The sequence below is a fragment of the Papilio machaon genome, chromosome 13, assembly GCF_912999745.1.
Source record: "Papilio machaon chromosome 13, ilPapMach1.1, whole genome shotgun sequence".
Classification (NCBI taxonomy): domain Eukaryota; kingdom Metazoa; phylum Arthropoda; class Insecta; order Lepidoptera; family Papilionidae; genus Papilio; species Papilio machaon.
In genome coordinates this window covers 1,281,659-1,300,083 of record NC_059998.1, presented here as the reverse complement: position 1 = coordinate 1,300,083, position 18,425 = coordinate 1,281,659, and the positions used below count along the sequence as shown (strand labels likewise).

Sequence of the window (18,425 nt, the reverse complement as noted above, 5' to 3'; positions counted from 1 at the left end):
TATCTTTGACAAAATATTAAGAGGATAGGTTTAGATAGGCCTGTAAAAGAAAGCCGAAGTGTCGTGGTTCGTAAGTCGGTATGGGGGGCGTCGTACCGTAATAATCAAGGGGGGTAGCAACAAATTCTAACAGCAAGGGGCGATAAAGGGTCACGTCAAACTATACCGCTATCGGCCAAACATTATTAATACACATTGGTCTTTTATCCTTATAATCTGCTAATCTGTCAGTTGATAGCTGCCAATACAGCAGATATTAAAAAAAATTGCAAACTAGTTCCGTCTTTGATAGATGGTATAGATTTAAAATCGACAAAATATTGTATTGGTTCATATGCGTCATTATTTTAACAAGTGAAGGAGTGTTTTGTTTTTATCAACTTATTGTTAGACGTTTAAAATCTTACTAATATTATAAATACGAATGTTTGAATGGACGGACGGAAGTTTGTTTGAATGTATCTCCAGAACGGCTCAACGCATCTTGATGAAATTTGGCACAGATGTAGAACATAATATAGAAGAACACATAGGCTACTTATTAAGACTTTTTTGTTAATTCCGCGCGGACAGAGTCGCGGGCGACAGCTAATAATTAATATGTATTGTTTAATATTTCTGTACATAAAAATGATACCTGAACATTATAAGTTTTCCTTGTAACTTACCTTTCCTGTAACTTTTCTTATTGTTATGTCTCGTGATTCTGAATAAGATTAAGGAAACATAATCCTAAACATAAACCTTCCTCAGTAACATCTTTTAGTAATTTTTTATGCTGACTTACCTTCTTCTCTTCTCCAATTTATCTTTTAATTCATCTTGCCTTATTTAAAGGTCAGTTATTTATTCGGATTTTTTTTAAATAACGATTTTGGGGATTGTGAATTATTGTCTATTTTTAGGTTTATAGTCTAGGCTGCTACTCAATCCGGAATTAAAAAAAAAAACTAGAGAAGAATAACTTCAAACAAATACCCATCATCCATCCATGCATCTAAACATTAAATAATAAGTATAACCCGGGAAAACTGACTAACGGATTAAAAAGCCATGGTATAAATTGGTGGTTGCGCACGAGTGGCCGAGGTCCGCAGTACAGTGGTTGCCCGTGTTCAGTTCAATTCAGTCAGTGAAGCCACACGGTGGCGTTCAGTAGTGAGATGGCGTGCGCGCATCTTCTCCTTTTGGCGCAAGTCGTGTTCGCCGTAATTATATTCGCAGGTTTGTTAAATTTTTTTTAATTATAGACCGTTAAAAAATAATTAATCATATTTAAGCTTTATTTATATCGCTTTTTATTACAATTGTCAAAATTTTTACAAAAGAAATATTTTACGAGTAAGTATTAAAAAGGAAAAATTGTATATAATACACATATTGTTAAAATTATAAGGTTAAAAAACTTAACCGTTACGGTATCATAATCCATGAAGTCTTACTTAAAATAAGTTATTAATATCACAGTAATGAAGGCTTTTAAAAATAAAAGAAATAATATCCTTGATACACGACGATACGTTTTCAATATTAAGTCTATAGATTTAAAGTCATGACATTCCAACTACGTGGCTATTGTGTCATTCCAACAAAACAATAAATACACTACTCAAAGACGTTAATGGTTTCTTAAGCTGTAATTTAATGTAGATTTCTTGTATTAAATCTGCACTAATCTATACTCATAGTGTAACTATAAACAACTATTCTAACGGAACTATCAAATGTTGCCTAAACCTGCATTGGTTCCTTACGTCCATCTTCCTTTCTTTACGCAATTGAAAAACTTTTTCAAGAGTAAGATTGATTACCATTAATTTTTTAGGACAATCAACTAGCCCTGTATTCTCTTGTGTGACTGATTGAAGTATTGATACGAAAGTCGTTTTCAGGTATTTATTTTATTCAGGACATGTAAGCAATAAAATGTTCTCATTTCATGATATCTGTATGCATTTGCAGAATTTGTTCACGTCAAAATTTGTTGATTTATTTATATAAGCATATGTTAACAATAACATTTTCTTAACATTTCAAATGTCACTGGCAGGCAATTCACGGCACCAAGGCTGGCGAGAATTTGCACAGCCAGTTCTGTTAACAGCTGTTATTTAAACGCACTCAATAACGACACGAATTTTATTAATAACAACTTAGAGGCAAGACAGTCTTTGTCTTATTGTGTAAGTTTAATTAAATATTTCGTCGTCAATAGCGACAAAATCATACATACAAATTTAGAAACTCCTCCTTTTTGAAGTCGGTTAAAAAGGAGATGAACCGACAAAATTTGTGGAGAATTACGAATGGCAATCCAGCCATCAATTGATGTTTGTATTCGCTTATGTAAAAAAGAAATAATCTCCGAGTCAATCTTAAGCAACGATACCTATTGATTTCAGCAGTAACATTTTTGGGTTAAATTTACAACAATTTTTAGTGAAAGGGTTCGTTCACTATTGTTCTCAGACAATCTTAATATTAACAATAACAACAGATTAAAAAACAAAATCAGTTTTATCGTAAAATTGATGTCATAATACATGTCATAATTTAGATAAACCGGTATGTCGTTTTCGTTTTTTTTTTAATCGGTAAACAGGACTTAAACCTGGTATTAATCGATACTGCTAATTATAAGGTATCCAGTGTTACGTACTGTTAACTAGAAATATTATATTATATTTAAATTAAATCAGCATCAGCTCACTATACGTACTCGTTGAGGGGCTCAAAGCCTACCCTAAGTTAGGGGTGACTAGGCCATAGTCAACCACGCTGACCCAGTGCAGGTTGACTTCACATATATCATTAAATTGCTTCCCAGATATGACCAGCATCATGATGTTTTCCTTCACCGTAAAAACATCGGATAAATGTAAATTAAAATCGAAAAACACATTGGTACATGGTGTATTTCGAACCTTGGACCTGCAGATTGCAAGTCAAGTGCTTAACGCCTGAGCCACCGACGCTCCTAAGTTAAATCCAACGGCTAAATTAAGTTGAGTATAATCAAATTCCCTTCATAGCTGCCATTACGTTAATTTCCGTTTTAAGTTACTTTTATGAAAAATGTGAAAAAACGTTTTAAGAAAAATCAAACATATTTTTCTATTTTTATAACAGTATTTTAGGTGCAATTTGACTGTGAAAATAATTTCGGGTTTGGATTACAACGTAACATAATATTAATATTTCAGATTAAAAAAAATATATACGCTTAGCGATATGTAAACTATCTATATCAAAACAAACGATTTATATTTTTTATTATCATATACTGTCACGTATTAATTCTATATTATCTGTTATCATGAAATTAGATGTACGTGCGTTATCATAATTTTTAATCTATTGATTTTGTTACGAAATGCTTGTTGTATCACTGATTTTCATATCACAAAATGATTGAAAGAATCAAATGCAAAAACTCTAATTTATTCCATCTCATGACAACCTAATTGGTTACTCGTAGAAGAAATTTAGTAATAGTTGTATCAGGATCTTACTAATGTTATAAATGCAAATGTTTGGATGGATGGATGTTTGAATGTTTCTCCAGAACGGTTCAACTGATCTCGATGAAATTTGGCATAGATTTAGATCATAGTCTGGAAGAGCACATGAGATACTTATTATGTTTTTTTTAATTCCGCGCAGACGGAGTCGCGGGCGAAAACTAGTAAAGTATAAGTTTATTTAACTCATTATTACAAATGCGATTTTCTATAGATTTTCCTTCGACACAAAATCAACAAAAATGTTATATTGGCTTTGCCACATCAATGTGATGTTTAAAATACTTACTTACTCCGCTATCGCAGCGACCCAAAGTGGGTCTTGGCCTCCGACACAAGAGATCGCCAGAGTCGCCTGTCCTGTGCCTTCTCCTGCCAGTCCATCGCTTGTAGCTCCAGCAGGTCTAGCTCTACGGCGTCTCGCCAGTGGTATCTAGGACGGCCGATAGGTCGGCGGCCAGTCAGGGTTCCGAGATACGCTGCTTTGGCATTCCGGTCTTGATGTTTAAAATAATATTATTTAATAGTTTCTTACACCGATCTATCTCTAAAGGTGCCTATCTACATGTGAAAAGATAGGCCTTGATGAAATGACGTAAGTCGGTCGAAAACGGGATATTATTCCACTCATAATCTCTGTGAAGATGATAATACTACTTTTAAATTAATAACAAGTAAAATTATAATAAGAAATATAATTAATAAGAACGAAAGACACAATATTTTTTCCTTATCCTGGTATTTTTCCTACGTTGCTCAAGTATTCCTTTACATACTCAGGTCCTCATTAATTTCTATTACTAACAAGTAATTGTAAAAAAAATATCCCTAACATATTTAATGAATAGTAATAATAATAATTTCCCATCGCGTCATTTTAAAAGTGTGTTTTTCCTTGGTAGTGCATTTCCCGCATTTGAGGATAACTTGAAGACTTCAACCTTAATTCGTTTCTTTTGCTTTCCTTAAAATTAATTAAAAATGTAAATAATACATTATAATCTCTAATATTATAAATGCGAATGTTTAGATGAATGGATGGATGTTTGTTTGAAAGTATCTCGAGAACAGCTCAACGGATCTCGACGAGATTTGGCACAGATATAGAACATAGTCTGGAAGGACACATAGGCTACTTAAAAAGTTTTTTTTAATACTGCGCGGACAGAGTCACGGACGACAGCCAGTATATGCAAAGCAAATTATTATGATTTAATATAACAGTATTTTAAGTGGGCAATATAATTGACATTGCTGATTAGATTGTATAAAGATTACGCCTTCATTAAAGTACTAGTCTTAATTTTAGTATCATCAATCTTAAGTAGCCACAGTCGAACCTGGATAAGGGAGGAACCTTTACTAGCGAGAGTCATTGTACGGTCCCTACAGACGACCTGCGTAAGAGAAACTCGGGTTAGAGAGAAACCTCTAGAAGCGAGAAATCGCGGTCCCTTGGATTCCCACTTATCCAGATTCGACTGTCTACCCTGATAATTTATTTAGAAATCCAAACTAATATATTCTTAACAAGCTTAATAAAGTCAAATTAAGATGTGTAGCCAATTCCTAGTTAAATATTCCAGGTATGTGATAATGAAGTTGCTTTAGACGCTTTTGTTTTGCGAAGTAAAAGATATTTTTGTACGTTACAGTAAATATTTAAGTTGTTTGACCGAATTCAAATGCGGTGTGAAGAGAATAATAATTTGGAACTCTCTGCGTGCATTTTCGGCTTGAATGTCTTGCATCTCTGGTTGAGTAATGCTCAAGAATTTGGAAACAAATACCTCGTTAACTTGCGCGTATACTAGTGTTTTGCATTTTAAATATACCCAATTTTGGACTGCACAACTCTTAAATTTCAATGTCCAACCATTTATCAGCAGCTCTTGCAATGTAAATTATTTCTTCGGAAAAGGGATTCCTGAAGCCCTGAAGGGGTTAAATGCGATATCCCGATATATAAACAATTCAGATATTTATGATGTTTTTTAATTTTGGTCAATGACCTCCACCTGATAAATATATTTAGTTAATATGCGTAATAAGTTACTAACTAGTTACGATATAATATCAAAGGCGACATGGACTTAAGAACAAAATAATAATTTGGCTAGTCAAATAGCTAGGCTAACTAGTATATTTAGTTGAAATCCAAAAAATACATCAAAAATCTCTTTTTACAGAAGATACATACGTGCCAAAACCGAAGAAGGTGTTAGATACAGTAATGAACCCTGCATATATCCCGCCAGAGGAGAAGCGTGGTTCATACTGGAAGAAATCAGCAGCTACAACTCTGAAGGCGAAACTACAAGAGACGAAGAATATTAACAAGGCGAAGAATGGTATTATGTTTATCGGTGATGGAATGTCTCTGGCTACGGTGATGGCGGCCAGGACTTACGGCGGACAAGTGGAGCGTGGATTGGGTGAAGACAACATTTTGGAGTTTGAAACGTTCCCTGTAACCGGATTAGCAAGAGTAAGTGATTTGAGTAATTGAAATAGTTACTAAGTTCTGATTTTACAGCGGTCAGTTGATATGCATGAACTGTGAGTGGATGTATTTGAAACTTCTTTGTGGATGATATATGTTAAGACATGATACAGGTTTTAAAAGTAATTAATTTAAAAATCAAAACATTGTTCTGTACATATTTCAAAAATGCGCATCTCCGTGTAGTTTCGGTGGGGTTTTTTTTATATGTGTGAAGTCAAACAACCCGCACTTGGGGACGTTTAGTGAGCTGATGATGCATCTTTGTCAACATCATTTGTACGGTTCCACTTAAACGTACTTTCATAAACTCCTAATTCCTTTCTTCTTGTTACGTAATTGATTATATTTCATGAGTAAGATTTTTAAAAGGTTAGATGTAAGGTTACCGCAAAAAGAATAGTATCTTAGACATTTATATTACATAATTGAAATCAATCAATGTTAAGCAGTTGTATAACGATCTTAAAAAACGACTTAGGAAGTGGATGATCGGTTATTGCATAAATCTTTGCTAAAATAAAGCGGCTTGTTTTCGAATGGCAGCGTTAATACCTGACCTGGCGAATTTAGAGTTACATAATTTATTTTTTGTATCTTGCAACACAAAGCTTTCGAGTTAATTTTTTTCTAATCCGTTGCATCAAAGAAACGCAGTTTTTTATTCATTTCAGTATATTTTGTTTGACCTTTAGTAGTTTAGTTAAAACCTTTTTAGTCTATTAGAAAAACATAAATAGGAGGAATTAGTGAATCTTTGTTAGATCTTAGTATAATACTATGTACTAATTGCAAAGAAGAATATAAAAACTGGACATTACGAACTAAACTTTTGAGTTCAAAAGCAGTGGTTCTACCTCAATTACCATGTTTAAAACACCAAGGCGTGGCCCTGTATTGGTATGTTATAAACATTTACCAAAATTGTAATCCTATCTGTGTTATAAAATAAAAGCATTAAAATTAAACACATATATGTATCACACATATACAAGTCACATATAGGAATGATTATCAATATTTTTATTAGTGATGCAGCGGATGTCTGTTTCCGTTTCTGCAAGTGCGGAAGTTCCGCGTGCTTTTCAACATCCGTTTCTGCTTCTGTTTCCGAAACTTTTATAACGGAGATAAAACGGAACTTTACGACGGCTGAGAGATCCAAATGCGCGGCGCGAGACAGGCAGTCCGTGCGCGGCCTTTCGGCACTTGTCGCATTTGTTTGTTTACGTACTTTTTCGTGAATTTAAGCGCGTAATATTTTCTGCTGCTGTTTGAAACAATCAGTTTCACTCGGATCCGAGTGGTCAGCAGTGAATGTATTAATAAAGAAATACATTTGTCGTTTGTCAACACAAGTGGTTTGGCGAACATTAATTTGTAAATAGTGTAATTTTGTTCCCTGAAAAAATTTGTAAATATGTTTTTTTTTATTATTTACACTTCTGTTTCCGCATCCGTTTCCGTTTCCGTTTCTGCTAAAATTTATTTTTGACATCTGTTTCCGTTTCTGGTTCCGGTAAGACACTTCCGTTGCATCACTAATTTTTATACATGTATTCTATCCAAATAATGCATTTCAAATCCTATAATATCTGTATAGGAGATTTCTTTATTTATTTAATTCAAAGTTATATTGAGACGTGCTTTTCGTCTATTTATTAATCTCTACTAATGCTAAACTGCCATCTGATGAAAATTGTTCCTAATATCCTATTAAGTACATATATAAAGTAATATAAAGTACATATTCTATTTTCGAAAATTTGAAATTAAACTACTGAGTTTCTTTTGTTTGACTACTTGTTTTGTCTCATTTTATCAGTTTAATGTCGTTCAGAAATGATTGCCTTTTATCATTCATATCATTGTTAATTATCAACAATACTTGATTATTGGATTAGGCACATTTGTAAACAATTAATTGTGTAATATTGCCGTATGCATTGATTAGATATCAGATTGATAGATGGGTTTTATTGCAAAGACGGTAAAAATCATCGCAGAATCCGTTTGTCATTTATTTCTTTTTTGAATTAATCTTAATCTTATCTATATATATAAAAGAAAGTCGTGTTAGTTACATTATTTATAACTCAAGAACGGCTGAATCGATTTGACTGAAAATTGGTGGGCAGGTAGCTTAGAACCAGGAAACGGACATAAGATAATTTTTACCCCGTTTTCTATTTTTTTATTCCGCGCAGACGGAGTCGCGGGTAAAAGCTAGTATTATTATAAATACGAATGTTTACATGGATGGATAAAGTATCTCTAGAACGGCTAAACAGATGTCGTTGAAATTTGGTATAGATATAGAACATAGTCTGGAGAAACACATAGCCTGGTAATCATTGTCTTTTATACCGGACGGAGTCGCGGGCAATAGCTATTTGTTGTTATTTTAAATTCTCCCTAGTATGTTTTTCTTTTGTTTTCAATTTTAACATACTAAGTTGATATGTTTCTTAAATGGTTTACTAAATATATCTTTCAATTAACATAGATTACTGCCATTAATTTAGTATTTCGTGGTTATACGAGTAGCTTCTCATATGGACTAGATGGCCGAGGAAAGATTAACATATAATTTCACATTAACTATGTACAAATATCTTATAACACATATTGCAATCACGAAAGCTCGCAGGGGAAACACCGGACGAACGGGAATTTACCCAATTATTGCTTTTAACCAGTTGTTATTATTCACGTTGAATACAACCTCTTTAGTTTTAAAAAAAAATTCTATATTTACGTAATTACGTTTGCAGTTATTATTCTCCTCGAATACAACCTCTTTAGTTGAAAAAGATTTATATGCTTACGTAAATAGTACCAAAAATTATTATTGCACCGCAACACATTATAATGTAAACGTGTTAGCCTATTCTTAGTTCTTTTGAAGCTGTCGTTAAAGTACTTAAATTGACCTGTATTAATTCTTGTTTCGTTTATTGCTATCACGGTCAAACATATTCTTAAGCTAAACAAACCGCTAGTCTATTGAAAAATGTTGCAACTTCTTATAAAAACGAACTTGATCGTTTTCACTTTTTTTTACTCTGTAATGTTATTTTTTGACACGAAAAAGGGCCACGGATCAGCAATAAGGAAAAAAATGTTATCTATGGAACTGTGTCATGGGAATTCACTTTGGAACTCTTAAATAAATAAAATAATAACTCCTTTGTTTAAACGTATATTATGTGCTCGCTTCGGCGGGGGCACTGCCGTGCCCCCTAATTATTTGGCAGTGGAAGGTTTGTCTAAGGAAAGACTCGAATGATTTTATATTCTCCTTGACATAACCAAAAGTCAAAGCAAGTTTTTTAAGAGCGCTGTTTAAGGAGATTATGGCTTTATCAGGTTCCAAGGTAGTTGAACTAAAAACTAGACTTATGTAATTAATTACACGTTCCCATATCTATAGAGAAAAAATAGATTTGATTGTCTTTTTGTAATATGTAATATTAAATTAAAATTTTAATTTTTCTAGGACATGATGTATTTGGTTCTTGATAACAAAAAGAAAACAATTGTGTCGTTCTAAAAGAAAAAACAAATGTCAGTTTTTAAATTTGTTTATTTCTGTCTAGCTGTCTGCAAATCAGCGTTCATGCCTTCTGGACGTTTCACTTCCACGATATTGAAGTTACGGGCAACATCTAGTATCTCATAAACATTAGAACTTATAACGTAACTATGACAAACGTACACGTATATTTAAAAAAAAAACATTTTTCTGATAATATGTTACACTTTTAAATTGCACTTATTGCATTGTTACTTCAAGTAGCGGATGAACCTGACAAATATCTGAAGACTCTTTCAAAATTAAACAGTCAGACATTAAAAGTATATCATCCAAACTCGCTGCAATCTTTCGAGCGGAAAATAACACAGTGGTACATATTCTCACTTAACAAGCAGCAAAACATTATCCAGCGTGCAGAAGACGAAGTGTCACGATCTAGGAAACATTAGCGAAGGTTATGGTTGTAACATTTTACGATTTGTCGAATTATAGAAGTATACTATTTCACTCTAGTTTATTTCTAATATTTCGTAATTTTCATAAAAGACTACCTACACAATTAATTAGTTAGCTATAAAATTATAATACAAATCATTGCAATATTACTTTATACAAAAAGATATGATATAAAGTACCTTTTTTTCTTGTAAACTGTAATTAATATTACGAGTTATAAAAAAATTACTTAAAAATCAATCTCTGTTTGATATTTTATATCACAAGTGACTTGTTTCAAACTAATATTTCTTCTTCCTAAAATTATTAATGCGAATGTTTATATGGATGGATGGATGTTTGAAGGTATCTCCGGAACGGCTCAGCGGATCTTAATAAAATCTGGCGCAGATATAGAAAATATTTAGGAAGAACACAAAGGCTACTTATTACGTTTTTTTTAATTCTGCGCGACGGGACCCCGTGCACTACTAGCTGTCGCGATTATAAATGCAAATGTTTAGATGGACGGATGGATGTTTGTTTGAAGATATCTCCAAAACAGCTCAACTGATCTCGATGAAATTTGGCATAGATGTAGAGCATAGTATGGAAGAACACATAAGCTACTAATTAAGTTTTATTTAATCCGCCCGGATGGAGTTGCGTGCAACAGCTGGTATACTTATAAATATATCTATTTTCTTTGCTTCTACATAAGTACAACATATGTATGTATTGTAGTAATAACCGGACCGAATATGATATAACCCCGATCACATGTACCGGAATTAGCGTGGAGTATCTATTAAAGTTTATTGGATAATTATGCTGAGCTGCATTTATGTTATTTGATCGCAGGATATTCCGGATTGTGTTTAATTTTAACATTCTTATATAGATCTGTGTTGTACACAAAATTGCGCTAGAGGTCGTACATTAATCATATGATGTTATAACAACTTTTTAATTCCCTCCTACCCTTCGATATGTGGTGAAATTTTAGACTAACATCAAACTGTGTACAAAATTATGTTTTTTTTAGTACAAAATGTATTGAAATTTTCTGTTTCAGATCTTTAAATATAGTGAAAACTCAGAGATAAATTTAAATTACAGAGATAATAGTGATAATTTCAACTGAGATCATTATTGTTAAGGAAATATGGATTAGATGCCGGAAACGTACTCAATGTAATAGAGTTCATGTTTGATTTTCCTAATAATACAACAGGAAGGTTTCTATTGTTCTTTGACATTGAGAATTTCTTTACAGCCAATTAACATTCTCCATTGGTTTTCCTTCGTGTCCGTCCATAATATTATAATAAAGTGTTTTTGTATCGGCGTATACTTATTTTCATTACACTATTCATCGTGTAAAATCAATAACTTGAAATTAATATAATTAAGTTCTATATATATTGATGAAATGGTAGTGTCTCTATGTAAAATCACCTTGATGATAGCGAAAAAATCATTTTTTTAAATTTTGTCTGTCTATTTTGTATGTATGTAGCAAGGCTGCGTTTGTGTCCGGTAATTACCCGGAACGTCTGGACCGATTTTGACGGAACTTGGACGGGATGGTAGCTGTTGCTGGGTATATTAAGAGCCACTTTTTTAGTTCTGCGCTGACGAAGTCGCGGTCGACCGCTACTTAAAAATGTAACTGTAAGCAACAAGTGTGATCGTTGGCTCGTACAGAAACTATCTTATGTTTAAAACGTAAATTTTGTAAGACAAAACTTTAAACATTACTTAGATACAATAGAAGGCCAAAATCTTCTTTTTTCAAATTTACCTCAAAAATTAGTATGATCAAGTTATTATTCCGCGCTGATGAAGTCGCGGGCGACAGCTAGTAATCTATATATAAAACAATTTTCTCTTTCAGTCATGTCAAGGTGTAAGCATGAATAATTGTTGCAGAACATGTTTTTATCACTACACATTAACATTATGTTAATGTAATTGATAACGTCTGTCACGTTTAAAGTAAACTTTACTGTTCTAATATTTATATATTGGAATGGGGGAATAACTTCAATTATGTTAATTTACTGACGTATTTCTTTAAATAAATGTCTTACCGTGGATACCTGAAACCAAAACCTCTGTATTAAACAAAACATATCGTCATCCCTGTCATATCTTTTGACAAAATAGAGAAAGCAATATGTTTTAAACAGATATTTTGGTCTCTGAAACCCATGGAAATGCATGACGTACATGCTTGAATTAAAAAAAATATTACTACAGTTTTATGATGAATCTAAGACAAGAACTTATTCAAAGAACGCGAACCACTGAGCCATTATGGTAATAATATAAAGACAACAAAAGAAAACGTAGAAGGAAACAGTATTACTCGTCAAATGACACGAACCAAGGTCGAGTGGACAATGATGTGGTCTTGGCAGTGAGTACTTAAAAGAGTTGTCAGTAATGATGTATAGTATTTATGAACATTCAATAAACCTTTCATTTGGTACTGAGCTGAAAATTCTACTATAGCATTCAAACACATGACAGACGTCTATCAAGTTGGAAGCATATATATAAAAAAAATTTAAACGAAAAACCATCTTATTTTTGGCTAAGTAAAAACTAAAGCTAAGTTGAAAAACAAAATCAGAATTACAAAATTACAAAATTTCTTTTTTAATTCTGATTTTGCGGGCAACCCCTGGTACTTTATAAATATGAAGGCGTTATTCAAAGCAACTTAAACTATTCAGGCAACACTTATATGCAAGTTTGTAATTTTTTTCTACAGCAATAAATCAATTTTCAATCAAAAACTAATGGAATAAACTAAATAGTACTATCTTCATTCCAGACTTACTGTATAGACGCGCAAGTGCCGGACTCGGCGTGTACAGCCACTTCATACCTGACAGGCGTAAAGACCAAGTACGGCGTCATCGGGCTAGACGGCAACGTGACCAGGGGTGCCTGCCACTCGCAGCTATACGAGAACAACTGGGCATCCTCCATAGGACAATGGGCACTGGACAACGGTCTGGATGTAGGTAAGATATAAATGAAGTCATTGTTATTCTTAAATCCTAATATAAAAACATTGCCCCATCGGAATTATCGAGTTTGTATGATCAATGAAAAAATATTGAATCACTTGTGATTTTTTCAATGTGTATTAACCTTTTTTATGAGAAGTTCGTTATACACTGTACTAGTTAAATTTTAAGACTACCTATATATCATTGTGAAATTTTTTCTTCATGATTGAAGTCCTCCTCAGTTGACTTGAATCTAAGTAGATTGTTTATAGTATAGTGATGTCTTACATCAAGTAAAATAACTTTCGTCACTTCATTAATATTTGAAATCATGTTTCTCAGAAATCATTTTTCAAAGACTTATATCCTTGATATAATATTTATAATATCAAAAGATAGGTGACAAAAAGTGATATATGATATTTTGCAAAATACACTAGTAAAATTCATAACCTAAGCTGAACAGTAAATAATCGTAACAATGAACGATAAAACAAGAATGGACAAAAAGCAATAAACCAATTCAATTGAATTAAATAATATTTCAATTGAATTACGTCACTAATAGCACATAATTTAAACAATTTGTAGTCATGATCACTGTGAATTCAGAACTATAGATAGATAGACAGAACTTTGGTAAGCATGTTAAATATTGGATAATTCAAATTATATGCCAAGGGATAGTCAAGTTAAAAAAACTTAGAATTAAAATTACAATACTGCAAAATCATATCGTAAAAAATTGACCACAGTAACTTCGACGACAAAATAGTTGCTTCACATTCAGAACCTTTTAAAATTTGAAGAAAAAGATATCGTAATTATAAACGTGCAGTATACTAGCTGCAACTGTTTTAGTAATAACACTACAATTAGCTCTTTAAATCTGTGATCCAGAATCTTGTAGTGGATCTCGTCTACCAAATTCCTTTCAATTTCTAGGTCTAGTAACCACAACACGGGTAACCCACGCGTCACCAGCTGGGATGTACGCCCATACATCTGAGAGGAACTGGGAGAGCGACGCAGATGTGCCTGATGAATGCCTGTCTTTAGGCTGCCGGGATATTGCCTACCAGCTAATAATGAACAATCCCGGACGACAGTTTAAGGTAAGACTGCTTTTTTTAATGTAGTAAATAAACGTACGGTAGCGCGTCTTATTAAAACCTCTAATGCTGATAAAAGAGTAGCTGAAAAGTTACTTTAATTACACTTTCGGTTCCGGACTAACACTTATGAGATAAAACTACATAATTTGTGTTGCAAGGCCACGCCTAACAAATCTTTGCGCCTTTAGTTTCCTTTTTTTGGGCAAAAGTGTATGATCGTAAGACTGATCTCTTCTAGTTCTTTTTCCATAGATGCGGTCAACGCTAAACATCAGATAAAACCTTTAAAAAAATAAACTGAAAGTAAACGCAAATACGCTCGAGTTTACACAACAACCGCAGGCGATTATGATCATTAACGTTTTCATAAGAGCTTAATATTAAAAAAAAAATATTCCGTCCGTTCATTCAAATTTGAAATTTAACCCTAAAGTAACATAGATTTAAATACAATAACGTTTATCTAACCGTAGCAAAAATACGTGAAACTGAAAATTTTCATGGCATAATCAGCATATTCAATTTGGTATAAACATCTTCTGTTCGTGACTTAGTCACGAGAGTGTGTTAGCAAAATAATAACCATGAAGAAGTCGATATGCTAGTTGTGCTGAGTTTATTGTCCGAATTAAGCTGTTACGTGTACTCTTTGATAATTTTTAGTTTTATAAATTACTTGAGATCAAGTATTTAAACCGATAATATTGTACGGAGAGATGTTTTTTTGTAAAAGGGCAATGTTGACCTTGGTTATAAGACTTTACCGTCACCAGCATGATAATTACAGCGTCTTATCTCTCACAGTTAAGTTACACTCACAGTTAATTACACTCTTCGTTATTACAATACGAGTGACGGTCCAATGTTTTTATACAAATTCACATTTGTTACAAACTAATCTAACCATTATGTACACAACGATACGAGTGTAATTGTGCATAAGAAAGTGCGTCTCGTGCATTAAAATAGCAACCATACATTATTATATTATTTTCGATATAAGTACGGAAGAAAAATGAACCCAATATATCTCATAAGATCGTTGATATTAAAATTAACAGGAAAACACGGACAAATAACTACTAAATATATCAATACTTGACTGTAAGGACCAATTGGAATTAAACATTTCAAAATAAAAACTTAAAAGAATATCGAAGTAAGCGTAATCATATATGATTGTGTGCTGAATTTGAGTTACGAAACATCCAGCCAAATATTTCTACCAGAACAGGTTTTTATTCATGAACGGTAAAAAGCAAGGGTTGAGTGATTGCTAAATAATGGTCAGTGAACGTGGAATTAAAAGCATGTTGTTTTATTATTCATGATTGATGTGAACTAAGTCTCTTAGGCTAAGAATAAAAAAACACTCTTAAAAATGATTATTTTACATGCACAAGTTTTTAAATTTTAACCAAACATATGATGTGAACGTAAATAATTTAAGTAAACGTAATTCCATTGCACATTATGCAAAATAACCGGTTCGTTTTTAAATTTCTGAACATATCATATTGATAAAAGCCTACATATTTATATCGCAAAAATTAAACAACAAAGAAACGAAACTTTTCCCTATGCAAAAAATTATAATCATGTTATACTGGATTCTAAAGTAATGCTGTATAGTGTCATTAAAAATAATCCATTTTCAGGTGATAATGGGCGGTGGTAGAAAGGAATTCTTCCCGAATACAACCAGTCAGGTGCTAAATGGCACGGGGCAGAGGCTCGACGGCCTCGATCTGGCGGAGAAGTGGCACGAGGATAAAGTAGAGAAGAACGCCACACATCAATACGTCACCGATAGAGCCGAGCTGTTGAAGGTATGAGACACCAGTCCAGCGTTACTTATTGTCAAAGGGCTGATGTCCTGCTTCTTTCTTTTAAGTTGGTAAATGAATCCTTTGGTCTTACAAATATCAATAGTCTTCTTTATGCTTCCAGGTATTTAATTCTGATGGCCTACCGGAGTATCTCCTAGGTCTATTCAACGACGACCACATGGAGTACCACATGAAGGCACACAACCAGCCTACTTTAGAGGAGATGGTCGAAGTCGCCATCAAGATGTTAAGTAGAAGCGAAAAAGGATACTTTTTGTTTGTAGAAGGTGAGTTTTAATAGAGAGGATTTGGGAATTCAAATATAAGTTGGAAATTGCCCCTCTTTAAATTATTGGATTTAAATTATAATTATTGGTATTTTGCTTGACATGCGATATAAATAAGTTCGATAGTTCTTTGCAGTGGTTTTAGTATGAACACAAAATGTCTACCTTTAATTTAACAATAAAAATAGCAGCAGGCAATCACGCTGTTGACATAAATCTGTGTTCATTGAAATAATTATAAATTTTATACTCTCAACCAATTACTTGTGGCATTGTACCAATAAATTTTATTACCACTATTTACCTCTTTAATACTTACATCCAAATGTTCAAAACAGAGTTTAATATTAACCGTACAATAAAAATAATTCCTCCTTCAATAGAACAAGTACACAAAGCATAGGTTTGATTTAAATTTTCTTTTCCCACCCTTTTCTTATAACGAAAGGATGGAGAGAGGACGTGGATTGGCCGCATTGGATGGGGCCGCATAGGAAGGGGAAATATTCTCTTTCTATGCGTCTCCTTCGTCGATTAGGTAGGCAAAGCATCTGCAATTGCGAATGTCTATGGCCAGCGATCGCTTCGCCATTTCGACGAATTCAGGTGACAAACGAGCAAGCGTCATTTGTCACCTTACAAAAAAAAAATTAATTCATTGTAATTCTTCTGTTTTCTAGGTGGGAGAATAGACCACGCGCATCACGACAGCTATGCTCGTTTGGCTCTCGACGAGACCGTGGAATATGCCAAAGCAGTAAAGAAAGCTAGGACTCTGACTGATGAGAGTGACACCTTGATAGTTGTTAGTGCAGACCACGCGCATACAATGACCGTGGCTGGTTACCCCTCTAGAGGAAACGATATCCTGGGCGCTGTGGACACTGCAAAAGGCTTTGATGATAAACCTTACACAACCATCAGTTACGCTAATGGAAAAGCGCCATCTATTGGAGCAGATGGAAGAGTTGACGTCACTTTACAGGACAGATTCATAAATGGTAAGAATCGATTGATATCAGCGAAAAGGGAATAGCGGTTTAAAATCTGAAATGCAACTTTGACCTTGGAAACTTGCAGGCACATTATGTCTATCCTGCCTAATTATTTAGCAATTTTTTGCATTTGATTTTCTATTGTTACTTTTTTCTAAACAGCTTCGAATAATTTGTTATTTTTTTCTACTGTCATAAAACTTTGATATTAATTTCTTGCAGGCGCGTTGGACTATTCGTATCCAAGCTTGGTGCCACTCGACTCGGAGACGCACGGCGGTGAGGACGTGGCCGTGTTTGCTCTCGGGCCTTGGCAGCACCTCTTCACCGCCAGTTACGAACAAAATGTTGTGCCACATCTTATGGCGTACGCAATGTGCTTAACAGAAGACAAACACGATAATTGCAAAAGACATAGACATTTCTGGACATCAAGCGGTGAACACAATAAACCAAATTTATTTAGTTATGTATTAAGTATATGTGCTGTGATAATTAGCTTTATGTTAAATTTTTAAGTTAGTAATAAAATTTTAAGGCAATGAATACTTAAATGAAAACATCGAATTATGTTACAAATAAAAGCATTTACGCGAGTTAGTTATATTTAAGCCATTACGTTCATTCTTTGAATTTGGGTGCTAAAAGCTGAAAGTCTAGACTTTTTCTAAGGAAAATATACCTAAAGCACAAAACATTGAAGTTATTATTTATCTGAAATTGATAAATTAAGTACAAAATATTAGTTAAATTGCCATTGAGCACAAACATTCCTAAATAGAAAGTTAAATAATTATCTCTGTGTGTTTTTATTTTCTAAAATATATAAACAAAATATTTTACTTGATAAAGATATATTTTAAAACATTATATATTACATTTTACATTATATATTATTAAAGATATATTATTAACATTTTCTTGCGATCGCAATCTTATTTGCATATATAATACAGGGACCAATGAAATTAAATTTCGGTAGTGCATACATTTCCCGTAAGGTGGCACTGTTATACATATATTTTTATACCATTTTTGTATACCGATTGACAAGCGAAATAAACTTTTTCGCTTTCGACAAATAAACACGTTAATGAATCAAAAACTTTAGGTTTTATTTAGTTAATTAACAACAAATGGCTCTAATTAAAATGAATTGCGAAATGGAATTTATAAAAT

At 33.2% G+C, this 18,425-nt stretch overlaps 1 protein-coding gene across 1 annotated transcript; it reads left to right on the top strand.

The window, feature by feature from the left end:
- The first annotated feature begins 1,111 nt into the window (after positions 1 to 1,111).
- LOC106712216 (membrane-bound alkaline phosphatase-like) lies at positions 1,112 to 17,775 on the top strand. Its single transcript, XM_014504711.2, has 8 exons — positions 1,112 to 1,224; positions 5,711 to 6,009; positions 12,840 to 13,032; positions 13,966 to 14,135; positions 15,794 to 15,964; positions 16,086 to 16,251; positions 16,932 to 17,252; positions 17,469 to 17,775. The coding sequence occupies exons 1-8, from the start codon at positions 1,164 to 1,166 to the stop codon at positions 17,762 to 17,764; spliced, it is 1,677 nt and encodes a 558-aa protein (XP_014360197.2). The 5' UTR covers positions 1,112 to 1,163; the 3' UTR covers positions 17,765 to 17,775.
- The last annotated feature ends 650 nt before the right edge of the window (positions 17,776 to 18,425 follow it).